Below are 15,362 nucleotides of genomic sequence, written 5' to 3'. Positions count from 1 at the left end.
TGCCTGCTACAGCGGCGCTCGGGGAGCAGTGAGGGGTTGACTTGCTCAAGGGCACTTTAGCCGTTCCTACTGGTCAGGGTTTGTCCGAAGCGCTAACCAGTAGGTCACGGCTTCCCCCGTGGCCTACAGGTTAGGTCTCTATTCTTCAGTCTCAAAGAGCTAATATGTCCCCTCAAATGTAGAGCAAAATGTTGAAAGGTAACCTACACCTAATCTAGAACCTCACACATAAAACAGCTCAGGAAAAGTCCACAACAGCACAACCTAATGGTAAGGATGAGAACTAGTCTTGAACTTGAACTAGAACTTGAATTTCCCCTGGGGATCAATAAAGTATCTATCCATCTCTATCTATCTAGTCCAAATGCACCTGTCCTGCATATGCCAGACAAATTCCAATATCCATACGTTACTTGGATAATCAAGGACCTTAAAATAAATTTCCATGGATAATCACGGTCTGTAAGTGCAAAATTGCTTCTTTACACCACAAGTTGGGGCAAATTATGAAATGTGACAAACTACAAAAGGAAGCCATCAAATTCTGTGACATGATGTATGCCATCTACCAAACTGACTAAATTCCATCATTTCTCCAGACCTGGAAAATGGTATTTTATAATGCATAACTTTTCATGACGTTTCCTATGATTGTGAGGACCCGGTGTACAAAGCAGCCTCATCCTTTCCCTTACTGTACTTCATCCTTACATGATTGTAGCTCCTTAATATGCACCTAGGAGGTGCTGCAATGAAGGAGTTTGTAACCCTCAGGCTTCACTTTCCCATACATTAGTGAGATTGTTAATTCAGGAGTCGTCGCAATGTGTTTTTAAACTAGGCTTGATGTGAACCAACATAGAAAATACAAATCTGCCATTCTATTAAAATTATTTATTGATATTTGGTCAGTACATGAAAAGGGTTGAAATCAGAATAAACGTGAATTTAGAGCACTTGAAAACATCAAAAAAAAAAAAAAAAACTACACACGTCAAACAAAAATGCCAAAGGCAGGAAGGGGAACGTCATAAAGAAGAGTTAAGAGTCAACTCCTTAAAACTGAGACACATTCAGAACAGGGCTACGGCAGACCAGACCACCATGGTCTCATGACTTTATTGAACTTTACAGTGAAATAATGCAGAGTGAGAAAGCTTCTTCGTGAGCCAATGAGGTGAATAAAACCAGTGATCAAATATCCTTTTGAGACAACAGAAAAAAAAAGTTTAAAATCAAAAGCACTTAGCTTCACAAACAGAATTATCCTTCCACAACTGAAGAACAGAAGAAAAAGAAAAAAAAGATTGAGGGGGAAAAAAGCACAAGGTTGGACAACATCTCAGCCACTGGCGCTATCATGTGTTGATTTTAATCTGTCTTAAGTATAAAAAAAGAACATCAATGACAACTGAAGAACGTTACAAAACAGACCCTGTGGAGGAGTTAGTGGTCACCGCGGCGCTGGCGGTTGCCGTGGTAGCGGCGGCTGCCGTGGAGTCCAGGCCGTTCTGTGCGGTATGCCGTGACACAGCAGTCCTGTTGCCCTTGGCGGCGGCGACGACGGCAGCAGCGGCAGCCTCGTGCGAGTCAGCGTTGGAGTCTGTGTCGATGGAGTGCTGGGTGGCAGAGGCCTCGCTACCCGTCGGGGAGTCCACACTCTCGTAACCCACGCTCAGCTGCCGCTCAAACCTGTCCCCATCCCCTTGGCTCACCGCCTCCTCCGAGTGGTTGGACAGCTTCGAGCCTTCCCCTTGTGCGGGGCTGGACGCGGATGGCGAAGGGGGGAAGTCTCTCTCCACGCTGCTGCCTTCCCGGTACAGCCCTGACGCCCCGGCACCGCATCTCTGGGCTCCGCTGCTCCCATTGGTGGGCCCGTTGGCGACTCGGCCGCTGCCGCAGTCCTTCCCTGCAGCGCTGACTCCGAATGTTGGGCCGGGCTCAGACTGGGCACCGGGCTCGGAGCAGGTGGAGGGGGAGGAGGGGGCAGTCCTGCTGGAGCCGGCGGTGGTGAGGACGGGCCCTGTGGTGGCAGTGTTCGGAGGCGGGGTCTGCTGTGAGAGCTGCTGCCGCGTGTCCTTCAGCTGCTGCTGCAGCGTCAGGATGGTGCTCTGCATTCCCTCCACCTCCTCATCCAGCTGGATGATGAAGTCGTTCAGCTCTGAGAAAAGATAGTGAGAGAGAGCGAGAGCGAAAGACAGACAAGGGTCAGACAGCAACTAAGAAAAGCCTCCTCTTTACTGGCATGGCCTCTGCAATCTGATGCTTCTATGGTGACAGCACACCAGTACAGACCTTCGATGATAAAGCTTTTAGTTACCAACTTTTGTACAAGTTCACATGCACCTGTTCCATAGGCACCCAAGGACACACTTTATGGGGTGGAGTGGAGGTGAGTAATGGGACAACAAAAGCAATGACTGATGCAGTGAAGGCAGCAAGAAAACATCTTATAACAGCTCATAAAGACAACCACGACTCGAATGGTTTAGCATCCCAGGTAACACAGCGGAGGAAGAGGAAATGGGAGAGGCTCCTCACCGTCCTGGCTGCTCTTGAGCTCCTCGCTGTACTTCTTCTGCAGGGCGAGCTCGGCCTCCAGCTGGGCGATGCGACCCTGGGACAGCTGCCTGCCCAGCTCCTGGTTCTCCTGAATCAGCATGCGACACTTGCCCATCAGCTTCTTACCCGTCTGGCTGCAAAGGAGAGAGGCCTGACATCACGAGGTGAACACAGGTAGGGACACAGGTAGGTAGGCGGTGTCGCGCGTGGACTGGACACACAGCACCCACCCAGTCAGGCCTGTGGAAATCCACCTACGGAACCCGTCCTGTTAGCGCAGAACCAGAACCCACCACTGGAACAGACTCCATGACAACCACACACAAGGGAGTCCTCCAAGGTCACCCAATTGTCCTATGCATTATCATTCCTGTGCAGTTAGTTACTACACCAAAGATGTATATGGTCTTGAGGTCCATTAAAATCCCTTCAAGGCTATATGGCCTGATCTACTTCTCCAAATATTTTGGACTAGGAGAATCACAGGATTACTATAAATGCAACAAAACAGCACCAAACTGAGAGGCATGACAAACATATCAAATTCTCATCATACTGACTAAGCAGAGATTTCTTCCTATCGAGCTATGAAAAGCAAAAATCACTGCCATTTCAACTCATAGGTTACCTTTCATGAAGTCTCCGCTGTTGTTTTTGTAAACTTTTGTCTAAATTCAACTGGAAAGACCAGTCTGCATTACTGTACTACACTACGAATCACACCACTTGAACACCAAGCTGTGAAAACATCTAGTGTACATCATCCATTGCAGTTGATGTGAAGTCCAAACATCTAGTAAACATCCAGTGCAGTTGAGTACCAACTAAACCACATGCTTGGAAGAACCCCCAGGCCCGTAGCTGAACACACCAATAGTTCCATTACATCGCATCATTCCCTCAGACCTATCCTCCACCAGCAAACGGACAACACTGGCTCAGCTCAAACAAACAGGCCATGAGTGAGATTACATCAGGGCAACTCACATCTGTATCGCATTATGCAAGAAAATCAAATCATTGGTAAATAGGTAAATGAAAACAATTATGTGCCTACACAATAACTTTGCTCTGAATAACAGAGTACATGAGCACAGTAAAACTTTAAGAAACACCAATCAAACCAAGTCAGATTATTGTTTTTCCTTTTTTCCCCCCAAAGATATAAATTTGCAGCCCCAGACTACATCAGACCCCCTAATAACTAGGAAGTTATGGTTGAGAAATACTGAAGTAACCTCTGGCTGTGCCGTTCAACAGAAAGTGTTAGGCAATTCAACCTGAAACCATACTTCTCCATATGCTGCCATTATCCCCCCCCCCTTTTTTTTTTTAAATAAATAAAAATAGGACAAACTCAGTACTTATCTTTCTTTCATTTCACATTACTTTGACCACATTACTCTATATGATCCCTTACATCAAAACACACTTTCTGTTGGTGTGTGATCACATTTAGTCAGATGACCCATGTCAACACATCTTCTTCCCCAAACAGTACATTTCACGTGAGAATGAAAACACTCAATACAGAAAATATCAACCAGACCTTTACCTGCATTTTACCTGGAAATAAAATATATTGTATTAGACATGAACAGATTGAATTTCGAAACGGCACCCAAGGCTGACTAAGAGGATGGCAGAAAATATGAAGTTATCAAACTTGTTGTCAACGTTGGATTAGTTAAGATTACAGCAGTAATATAATCAATACAATTCAAAAACAGTAAACATTTCTTCAAGTTCATACATTTGCATTCAATAATGAGAAACATATCTTTGCACATACAGCAGTGTAGAAGTTACTCAAAATTTGAGCTGGTCCAAAAATTATGCAGAGTATTAAACATGATAAATAATTTTAAAAGCCACCGCTGTACGTGAAAAGCACCCTTAAAACTCCAACAAAAACAACAAAAGAATAAATTCAACAGAAACAGAAACAAAAAGATAAAAAGTAAGAGTTTGAAAAACACTACCGTTATGTTGCGTTATTCAAAGTCTTTGGCGAGTGAAGGGTCTGGCTCCTCCCCCAAGAGTCTTACATCATTGTCTTTGGCTCCTCCCCAAATGCTTACATCACTCTTAGCTCCACCCCCCAGCACCCACAGTCTTGAATCACTGCATGAGCACCTCCCCTCTGTCTTACATCACTCTAGCGGAGAGTTACGTGGAAACGCTAGTGTCTTTCCCCGATGCTTAAAAGTCTCGTGACATTTGGGGGGGGGTTGAAGAGGAACAGAGAGGGGCATATGCATTCCACTGTCAACCATTTTAACAGGGATGTCTCTTTCTAAAAGAAAAAATGTTCAATTGGTGGATTTTAAAGACTAAAGTTCTCGCACTGCAGCCTGGCCCATGTCTCGCCATGTCAAGGCCACCACCTTGAGAGCTCTCGGTTTGTTTGTTTGTTTGTTTGTTTACAATACCAGCAAACTGTCTAGCATGGAGCAGTGGGTGTGTGAGGGGGCGGGTGTGGGGCCACGTTCCCAAGGCGACCACCTCTTCAGGAAGTGTCCCGATTTTCCTCCTGGCCCCTGCACCAGCAGGGGCGAGAGGGGGCAGCTGAAACAGAAGTCACCTGACCAAAGCTTTGCTTTTTCAGTGTAGTGTTCATGCTTACATTACAGTAGTAAATGTTCTAGCAGGACAAGTACAAGAGAGAATGTCTTTTGAGTCTGGTTTTTTTTTAAATGTCTGAGTCTCACTGGTGAAATATAGCATTGTCACAGCCACCTCCCCCACCATAAGTCTGCACTCCTGCAGAAGAGCGGGTGGGGGGCAAGTCTGGAAAAGTCTTGACTGTTTTTTGTCTGTTTGTTTGCGCTTTTTTTTGGAGGGGGGAGTTATTTTGGTTGTGTTTACCTATCAGGTGTAAATTTCCAGGCACTCAGTTCATTTTGGGCTTGCTCCAGTTTGTCTTTAGTCTGTTCCAGTTCAGCCTTCATTTTGAGGAAAATTAAGTTGATGGCTGGGTCGACCATGGTGGACCGGAGTTGGGCTGCGCTGGGTTGCTGCACTTGCTTCAGGTACTGGATCTGAGTCTGTGGGCCAAGGAGGGAAGAGTTACTACATGAATAACACTTTCATAATAATAATAACTTAACGCTGAACAGCACTACATAAACAAACAAACACTACCACGATATAAAGAAAGTGTCAGTTTTATATTAGCATTTCATACATAACACTAGCAAAGTAGTATAATAACAGCACCTTATATGAATGAGCAACAACATTGCAAGCTATATGGTGAATAACTAAATTAGTATTCATACCAAATACATGAATGTTTACATTACTGACTCACTACAACTCTATAGTTAAAGTGAGAGCTACCCACATGCATTTGGACATCCCCACCACATTAATTTTAATGTGCTAAAAGTAGTATCATTATGCAGAAGGACTCTGCACAGATGACGCAATATTTAAGACTTCACACGTTGAAAGAGCAACCATTTTACACCTGCAACTAACAGTCCTTCATGATAATAGACTGCCACCATGCCACCTTACATGATTATGGTCTTTAGCCCTAACTAGCAAATAATACTCCATCATGTACACAATGCCAGTTTATTACTTCTTGCTGCACTGCTCTACACAAAGTTTGATCGCAACTCATATGTTCTGAGAGAGGGTAAGGTCGCTGGTGTGAAGGGATATTAGCACAAAAGCTTTACATTGTCCACTACTGTGCAGTGTTACAGAACTATAAAGTCTTCAACCTATTGCAGACTTAAATGATCAAATCCAAAAAACTCGAAAAAAAACTGTTACCAGGCAGACTTCTGCTTCCTTTCACCCTTAAACATTTGCTGCATTATGCTTTTTCTATCAGATTCTTGGGTCATCATGGCCCCTTCTCCTACTTTTTTCCTCCATGATATCAACTAGCCAAGTGGAATCACCCCATACACAGACCCAGAGGACCTGTTTGCTCTCAAGTCTTGGCCGTGAGAGTGGCAGGAGTCAATGCTGGGGTGGGGTGGGGAGTCGACTCGGCCTGCGTCCAATCCATGACTTGAGACAAACCAGACTGGCTTACTCCCTGCTTGTGCCACAGATGCAGTCAGACCTGATGTGTTTATATGTCAAAACTGTAACAGGACACAATCCAGGAAGACACACTAGGGATGGGACTGTGTCTACAAGGAGCTAGTCGAGGACTGGACAGACTCTCCCAGGCAGTGAATTGTCCTTATAATTTTAGTTTAGGTATTTAGCAGATTTTAACCGAAGGTGAGCAGCTGACTATTTGATCAAATAAGAGTAATAATAACATTTACATGGGAAATAGGATTGTTTTACTGAACTGATTTTGATTTTATGAGATATCAATGGTGGTGTCAACTAGCTGAGCATTAAGCAAAAATGCATGTGATAGTTCATTACATTCTCAGCTTTTCCCTCCTTTTATGGCCTGGTCAAATCTCTTCAGGTTATGATGATGCTAAGTGTTTGTTTACATGGAACTGTAATCATTTTCAGATAAACTGACCACTTATAGCTTCCATATAATACAATGGTACAAAGGCTTGGCAATACATTCCTGACCCTATGTCCCGTCTCCACATCTGTTAATTATTTGGGCTAGTAGTAAGTGTCCCTTCACGCTTATAGCTGCGTTTCATTGAAATTGCATCCTGATCTCATACTTACGGTGCACTCTTGCATCTCCTGCTCCTTGGTGGCCAGCCTCATTACTAGAATGTTCTCCCTGCGCGCAGACTCCTGCTGCTGCTGCTTTAGCTTCTCCTCAGACACCTTCAGCCCTGTCACATCGTTCGCTGCAACAGTGTAAAATGTGCAGGGCCCATTAATCCAATTAAGCAGACAGGACAATACACATAAACACCAAGACCTTATCCTGCACACAACAGGTGCATTGCGTAGTAAACATGCAAAATAAGATGACATTTTATTGCAACATGACAATAGTTTGCAGTACGCTGTGGAGCAGACTTACAGTTTAAATCAGCATATTTTGCTTCGAGGACCTGGACATAAGCTTCATGTTGTTTCCACCTATGAGCAAAAATATGCATACATTTAGTCTGTGACCAAGTGGTATACAACTTGACTGATAAGGGTAGAATAAACTTAGGGTTCACAAGCTTACCTTGCACACAATTCTTCTCTGGTCAGGGTCTTCAAATCAGATTCACTAAGGCGAACCTAAATGGTACACACAACCACAACATTTCAGTGAACAAAATGGAATTAGGATTTGGACTATGGCGACATCAGTTAACACGGCAGAAACATCTGTACCTTCTTCGGGAGAGGTTCTTCATTAGTCATTCTGACGCCTAGAAAGAGAAAAGGGGATATGTGTGAATTCAAATGCATTATTAAATTTTCGCCATGCACACCATCTCTCCTACGAGAGACTACACTCGTTTTCGCGGTTTCCGACTGTGTCCGGCCTTCAGGCACGTGGTGGCGACAATCATTCTATTGCTAATACTTGCATACAAATTGGCCTTTCATCACGCAACATGTTTCTTGGAGTGCATTTCACATCCTGGAAAACAACCAACGAATTTGAATAATTGTGACCCAGAGCGGCTTTTAGGACAGGTTGACAAAAGCCAAGTTGGCTAACACTTGCTAGCTTTCTTCCACCCCTTCAAAAACAACGTTAAAAAAGCAACCCGGTTAACTAAGGTTAACGTTATGTCTAGGTAACATTACGGCAATATTGGTCTTCTGCACCTACACATCGCCTAATGTAACATGAAAATACAACGCTTACGTTAGACAACATGACGCTAAATATTCGCAAAATGCAGTTGATGTAACTTAACTGTAACGTAAACGTTACCTACTTGTCCATCGTTAGGACTATACCATTAGTTATACTATCGCTGACGTAAACTTAACAAATTCGACATGCCTCCTTCGTCTGTTGGATTAGCAATGCAACAATATGCTTGGCTTAATAAGGAACACTACCGTATACTGATTCAATAATTTCTCGCAGCGAAACAAACCCAGCCCAAAGTTAGCGTTAACTCGCTAACATTAGCCATTATGAGTCGGAACTGTCGCCGTGCATTGCTCCGCAAGAGCTCCACAACCACAGTTGCAGAGCAACATAACAAGTGCCTAATGCAAACCGCAAACAAAAATATGCTGCAATGTTGGTGCACCAAAATCAAGTATCCTCAAATACGGTTACCGTTCCAATTCTACGCACTGGATTGCTACCAACCGGTTGCCCCGTTATCAGTTTCTTGCCGTCACAAAATGGCGGAGAAGGGAAAGACTTGGTTCAACAAGAAACCCTCCTCTCTAGCTTGCTAGCTAACGTGCCCGAATCCCTGTAAATGGAATCGCAACGACGAATAAACTTACCAGACCCGTTTCTGATGTGCACAGAAAAAAATATGTTTAGTAAACGATTAAAGACGAATTAAATGAAGGTAAAAATGTATCGACGTTGCCAGGCTATATAGATTATAATTAACACGGTTTCAGTCTCGCCGCCATCATCCGCGAGGAGGGCAGAATCAACCGCAAAGCATCATCGCGGCTCATCCAGCCAGTGCCAAAGGGGCGGGGCCCATACAGTTGATATACTAAACGTTGTTATCATTTCTTACTTTACATTTATTTTTTTCCCTTGTAGTGACTGTTTTTGTCCTTGTTAGAAGTAATTTACTGATAAAACCAATAAATCCAACACATGTACCTGCACGCGAGTTAGCTATAAAGTTGAGCTAGCCAACAATTTAGGGGTTAATGATGGACAATGAACTCGTAATCACCTCGAATTCCCTTCTCATCGATAGTCTTGCGCAATTTTAAATACAGCTCTGGTACAAAATAAACACAACATTAGACATTCTCTGACAACATCCAATTTTCGTCACCTAGAAAATGTATGAAGCCAGTTGTTGACAGAGATGTTATTTAGCATGACAGCTAACAGGAACGGTAAAGCCCATTTTTGTGAGGGGTGCGATAGTGTTAACGTTACATATCGTTTTTTAAGCGACATGTGGTCATATATTATGTACTTATGCATAAGTAGCGTCGTATATGTTTATGTTAGGATATTTATTACTAAAGCAGTTTGTTAAAACAATGTGAAACAATTAGCAAAACGAATACCCCAATACTGTCTTCAATGGTACATGCCATACAAGTTGAAGTTGAAATTTCAAGGGCAGGTTCATCCAAAGTGCTAGCAAGCTAGCCTATCAACCTTGCTATCCTGTGTGTACATGTGTCGCCACTGCCTGGACTAACTAGCATGACCATGCTATGCAAAGCCAGTTTTGTTCGCAGGTAAGTTATTGTTAACTTTTTTCAGCAAACACGTCTTTGGTTAGATTAAGGACGTTTACAGTCGCCTTAAATATGCACTGCGAACGACTAACATTGCATTGCTTTGACACATTTTAGCCTGCTAAGTTTGACGTCCACTGTTAACTGTAACGTTAACGTTAATGTTTTTTTTTCTCTCCTCAGATGTCAGCAAATATTAAGTATTACTGCTAAATCTAAATAAATCGGTAATTCTTTGTAGGCAAGTTGATAGATGAAAAGCAAAGTAAACAGCTTTGCACTAAGTTAACGTTATCACTATCAGTAAAAGCTTGCAAGGTGTAAGTTAACGTTAAGTTATAACGTTACCATTCAACTTGGTAACGTTAGTCAGGTTGGTAGCCATCTAACGTAAGATCTACTAGAAGCATTGTTTTAAATTGGAGTAGCAGTGCTAAAAGATTATTTCATACACCCCCAACATAATACAGCAAGATTAGTCAAACCATAACTAAACATTTTACAAATGCTTAGTTATTGGTAACGTTATTTATTCTGCAACGTCAACTTTAGCATTTTCTTTCGGGGATAAAATCCAATCACATGTTGCGTCTCGTCATCCTTGACCTCAAATGAACTTGCCATTAATCCGCCTTTAAATCTTCATGGCGTTGATGATGTGCCAATTTTGCCTGGCACATCTAGAAAAAGTACACTGAAACTGTAGAGTCAAAGTTCCAGTTCACATCAATTTATATAATTCGTGATCACATTGATCCAGAGCCCCTAAAGGGACGTGTGCAAAAAGAACATCAGAAATCTAAAAATGTGCCCATGACCTCTTGGGGTCTTTGAGTTTCTGGTGAGAATGTGAACGTTCTATGCACGCTAGTTTCTGGTGCACAAAAATAGTATTTGCACATATATGATAGATACTAGATCTCCTTATATGGGGAAAGATGGTAGCTTTTTTGTAGGCGAACTTCAGAGGCCTATATTGAGGTTGGGAGTAATTCGGAGTTTGTTTGTGTGTGTTGAGGTGGCTGTTGGGATGAGGAGATTGTTTGTGTGTGTTGAGGTGGCTGTTGGGATGAGGAGATTGTTTGTGTGTGTTGAGGTGGCTGTTGGGATGAGGAGATTGTTTGTGTGTGTTGAGGTGGCTGTTGGGATGAGGAGATTGGTTGTGTGTGTTGAGGTGGCTGTTGGGATGAGGAGATTGGTTGTGTGTGTTGAGGTGGCTGTTGGGATGAGGAGATTGTTTGTGTGTGTTGAGGTGGCTGTTGGGATGAGGAGATTGGTTTTACCTTGCCTTTCCCTCCTAACACTCAGTCTCTTGTTCACCTGACAAGGTGCGCCAACACCTTGAGCCCGGCTCTGGGTGCTCTGGCCTCGCGGCAGAAGCACACGCTCCCGGACCTGACTTATGACTACGGAGCGCTCGAGCCTCACATCTGTGCTGAAATCATGCAGCTCCATCACAGCAAGCACCACGCCACCTACGTCAACAACCTCAACGTCACAGAGGAGAAGTATCAGGAGGCCTTGGCCAAAGGTGAGCTATGGCACCACACAGATAGAATCTACCTCCAGTCAAATCTGAGACTCCGCACATGCCTAGAGTTGATCATTGTATGGGCTCCCCCTGATCAAACAGATCGTGTCCCCTGTAAGCATTTCATCTTCATCCCTGAAGGCAACATATAGGCAAGCACAGGATCAAGATGCAATAGAGATCTCGTACAATTAGACTTCCTGATGATTGGTTTTGGAGATTGCATGTTTTCCCCCCATGGTGTTCAAGGAGTGGGCTGTTCCTTTGTAGTACCTCTAGCTGCTTTCGATGAAAGCTTCTGAGGGGACAACAGTGAGTGTGTGAAATGTGTGTAGAGTCTGTGGGCGCTCTCCAGACCGTTCCGTTCCTCTCTGATGCCCAAAAATGTATGCAGGGCTGTGTTCGTTCAGTGGTGCTGTGTTGTTTGATGTTCCAGGTGATGTAACTACCCAGGTGGCACTGCAAGCTGCCCTGAAGTTCAACGGAGGCGGCCACATCAACCACACCATCTTCTGGACAAACCTGTCCCCGAACGGAGGAGGAGAGCCACAGGGTAAGCTTGTGTGTGTGTGTGTTGAGCTATGATATGTCATGTAAATTACATGGGGAATGTATATGAGAATATAGCCTTAGGGGAATACTTAAAATTAAACCAATCTGTTGCATGCTCATGAAGCAACATGATTGGTTTGAATTCTTTATAGCTTGGATGGAGCCACATGTTTTTGGCTCCAACCAACAGACATTGGCCATTTACAGAGCCAGGACTAAATTATTTCTTCTTCTTTTTTTGAATGGACAACAAAGAGCAATATACTGGATTTTACCAAAGTGTGTTGGAACAGAATCATTGTCTGTGTCTTTATAAATCATTTTTTTCTCTCTCACTCTCTCTCGCTCTGTGGTGTTCTGCTCAGGCGATCTGATGGAGGCCATCAAGCGTGACTTTGGCTCCTTCCAGAAGATGAAGGAGAGGATGTCTGCTGCCACTGTGGCCGTGCAGGGCTCTGGCTGGGGATGGCTGGGCTTCGACAAAGAGAGTGGACGCTTGAGGATCGCCGCCTGCAGCAACCAGGATCCCCTACAGGGCACCACAGGTGTGTGTGTGTGTGTGTGTGTGTGTGTGTGTGTGTGTGTGTGTGTGTGCTGTACAACATGCTTGTATACTGTCTACAGTAAATTACCATGCATTATCTTGGCAAGGGAAGTTTATTTATAGTACATTTCATACACAGAGGCAATTTAATGTGCTTTACATGAACAAAAGCAGAGAATATTAAGTTAAAGCGTAAAAATATTCTTAAAATACATAAATTAGAATAATCAACATCCGAGAGAGTGCATTTGATTAAAATGAAGTGCCTTCGATCAGTTAGTTGAAGGAAGGACTGTTTAGTCTTTTGTGCAGTTAACTGATTAGAGTTGAGAACTTTGTAAATATTTATTGGGTTGAGACTTGAGGGGAAACACATATTAAAGCCTGGACACATGCTATATGTAAGGGATAATGGCAGCCAAGATGTCCTGTTACACGGAATTAATGGACGAGGGCGAGGACAAGGACACCTTGAAGGCCGTTATCCCGCTTATCACCCGGTTGCCACTATACGCAATAGTCATGTCTTTATATCACAAAGGAAACAAGCAGTTCCGTTTAAAAAGAAGCCGACTTGTTCAGTTTGTTGTACAACTTTCTAAAGGGACACCAGGCAACGTTTTCGTATTAATTAATCATCTTCGTAAGTCGGTATATGGTTAAATGACTCATTACGGGGCGAATGAAGGCTCTCTCGCCCGCCCCTACTGCCTGTAGGAAGAATATCCCACTTGCAAGTTCGGTGTATTCTACCCGCCGACCGAAGCAGGATCAGTTTACAGCACAGAGGCAGGCTAACGAAACGCTAGATTGTTGCAAACGTGTGTATAATGGCAGAGCCGGCGAAGAAGCAGCGAAAACCCTTGACTGAAGACGCAAAGAAAAGGAAAAGAGCTTCAGACCGAGCGAGGGGGAGTTTCGTAGAGAAAAAGCATCAGGCTTGCCTGGTGTCCCTTTAAGCCCTAACAGCGATAGCATGGACAGTTAACTTGTTTACAGTTGATTCCATTGTTGCGAGGCCTGCTTCCAGGCTCAACCGTTGTCCTACTATGGTTGTTATAGTTTCCATTCATAAGCATTGATATGGAACGATGATTAAACCTTTTTTTTACCAGATCTACTTCATAGGTGTCCCGTTATTTAGTCTATCCCAGGCACGGAAAGTCAGGGAATTATATCATTTTTGGGGCAAAGTCATGGAATATCAGGGAATTTTGTTGTAGCAGTCTAAAATTTACTTTCCAAAAAAAATGCATTAATACAAATAATATTTCCAAGCAGAATTGGTGTATATCTGGTTATTAGCTTTACTGCTTGTTTGAGCTTGTTTATTCAATGCTCATTTATTCTTCTCCCACTCTAAACAAGTAAAAGATACTTGAAAGCTATGCGGCTGCTCTGAAATCATTGGTCGGTATATTGTTTATTATATAGTAAGTCATGGAAATTCACGTTTTTGTCAGGGAAAAGTCATGAAATTTTGACTTTATACAGTCATGGTGAATACTTTTAGATCGACACACTGGTGTTTATATCTCTGTAGTCTATAAATGCTCACTTCAGCTTCATCACTAGCTTCATCATTAGTCTATAAATATTTAGAAGTTCCTATTTGCACACATAGAGACACAGACAGACACAGACACACTGAGGGTTATCAACATCCATAGGTATACATAGCCTACATTATAGCCAGTGCAGTACAGTGCTTTGGGGATCCAGATATGTTGTGCATATTTAGTCCTTGCTGGACTCGTTGACTGTGGACAGAGGCATGTTGCTTCTTGACCCGGAGTAGACCTATATTCACACATTGAAGGAATCCAGTAGTCCAGGTGCTTATGACATGTATAGGACAGGAAGATACACGATACACATAAATAAAAAATAGAAGAATTATAACTGTGGAGTGATGGTCTATCCACCAGAATTTCTACAGAGATCTGTGGCGATAACGTGTCTCGTTCCTTTCTTCCCTCCTGTTTCTTCTCTCCCCCTCTTTCTTCCTCTTCCCTTCCCTCTTCTCCTCTTTCCCTCTCCTCTCCTCTCCTCTCCCCTCCCCTTATCTCCTGTCCTCATCCCTCTCCTCTTCTCTCATCTCTTGTCCTTCTCTCTTATCTCTCCTTTCCCCTCCTTCCTCTTCCTCCTCCAGGTCTTATTCCTCTCCTGGGTATCGATGTGTGGGAGCACGCTTACTATCTTCAGTACAAGAACGTGCGGCCGGACTATGTGAAGGCCATTTGGAATGTAGTGAACTGGGAGAACGTCACTGACCGATTTACAGTTGCCAAGAAGTAGACGTCACGTGAGGTCTTCACACGTGTGTCCACACTCACACTTACACCCCAGTCCAATTATTAATGCTTCAAAACGCACAAATACCCCACCCAATCCCCACGTCATCCAGAGGGGGAGATGGGCCTATGATTGATGGGGAGAAGGTGGGGGGTCGCCCACTATTTGGAAGCAAGAGTTGGAAGTAGTTTGGTGTAATCTGTCGTCACAACATAACGCTCAGCCAGATTGATGTTGATGTGAATGAATGATTGATTAAGTTTCAGTGTATTTAATAAAACATTTATTTCAACTACATGTGCCTGCTGTATGTGTTCCTGTTCCCAAAGAGCTAGAAGTTTTGGGTCAAAGTTGATTGGTTGTTTTGTTAGATACATGAGTAGTGTGAGATTTAGAGGAATTGGTTGTTAGTAATTTGGTGACACATTAATGAATGCTATTTGAAACTCTATTTTGATTTGAGACATTTTACCGTCTGCTATTGCTAACTGTACTGTGTTGTGTGTTGTACTGTGTGTAAAACGTTCTTGCTTGGTACTTGTGACACAAGCAGCAGCAGCGGCAGCATCCATACCA

At 43.4% G+C, this 15,362-nt stretch overlaps 2 protein-coding genes across 4 annotated transcripts; one reads left to right on the top strand and one right to left on the bottom strand.

Annotated features, from left to right (window-relative positions):
* Positions 1–879: 879 nt before the first annotated feature.
* Positions 880–9,404, bottom strand: wtap (WT1 associated protein). 3 transcript variants are annotated; one of them, XM_076272986.1, is made up of 8 exons: positions 9,342–9,404; positions 7,843–7,880; positions 7,691–7,746; positions 7,538–7,596; positions 7,231–7,358; positions 5,431–5,609; positions 2,542–2,696; positions 880–2,161 (listed from the first exon to the last, which is right to left on the bottom strand). In XM_076272986.1, exons 2-8 carry the CDS (start codon positions 7,870–7,872, stop codon positions 1,422–1,424), a joined length of 1,347 nt encoding a protein of 448 aa, XP_076129101.1. In that variant the 5' UTR covers positions 7,873–7,880; positions 9,342–9,404; the 3' UTR covers positions 880–1,421. The 3 variants fall into 3 exon arrangements, with proteins under 3 accessions (XP_076129101.1, XP_076129099.1, XP_076129100.1); XM_076272984.1 differs by lacking the exon at positions 9,342–9,404 and adding an exon at positions 8,929–9,096; XM_076272985.1 differs by lacking the exon at positions 9,342–9,404 and adding an exon at positions 8,753–8,879.
* Positions 9,405–9,720: 316 nt separating this feature from the next.
* On the top strand, positions 9,721–15,081 carry sod2 (superoxide dismutase 2, mitochondrial). The gene is made up of 5 exons (XM_076272987.1): positions 9,721–9,864; positions 11,193–11,395; positions 11,832–11,948; positions 12,313–12,492; positions 14,644–15,081. Exons 1-5 carry the CDS (start codon positions 9,830–9,832, stop codon positions 14,787–14,789), a joined length of 681 nt encoding a protein of 226 aa, XP_076129102.1. The 5' UTR covers positions 9,721–9,829; the 3' UTR covers positions 14,790–15,081.
* Positions 15,082–15,362: the final 281 nt, after the last annotated feature.

This window comes from Alosa pseudoharengus, unplaced genomic scaffold (assembly GCF_046254945.1).
Source record: "Alosa pseudoharengus isolate Yale_2024_CS ecotype anadromous, Long Island Sound unplaced genomic scaffold, YU_APseudo_1.1 YU_APseudo_1.1_scf_7, whole genome shotgun sequence".
Lineage (NCBI taxonomy): Eukaryota > Metazoa > Chordata > Actinopteri > Clupeiformes > Clupeidae > Alosa > Alosa pseudoharengus.
This window is presented reverse-complemented; position numbering and strand designations above follow the sequence as displayed.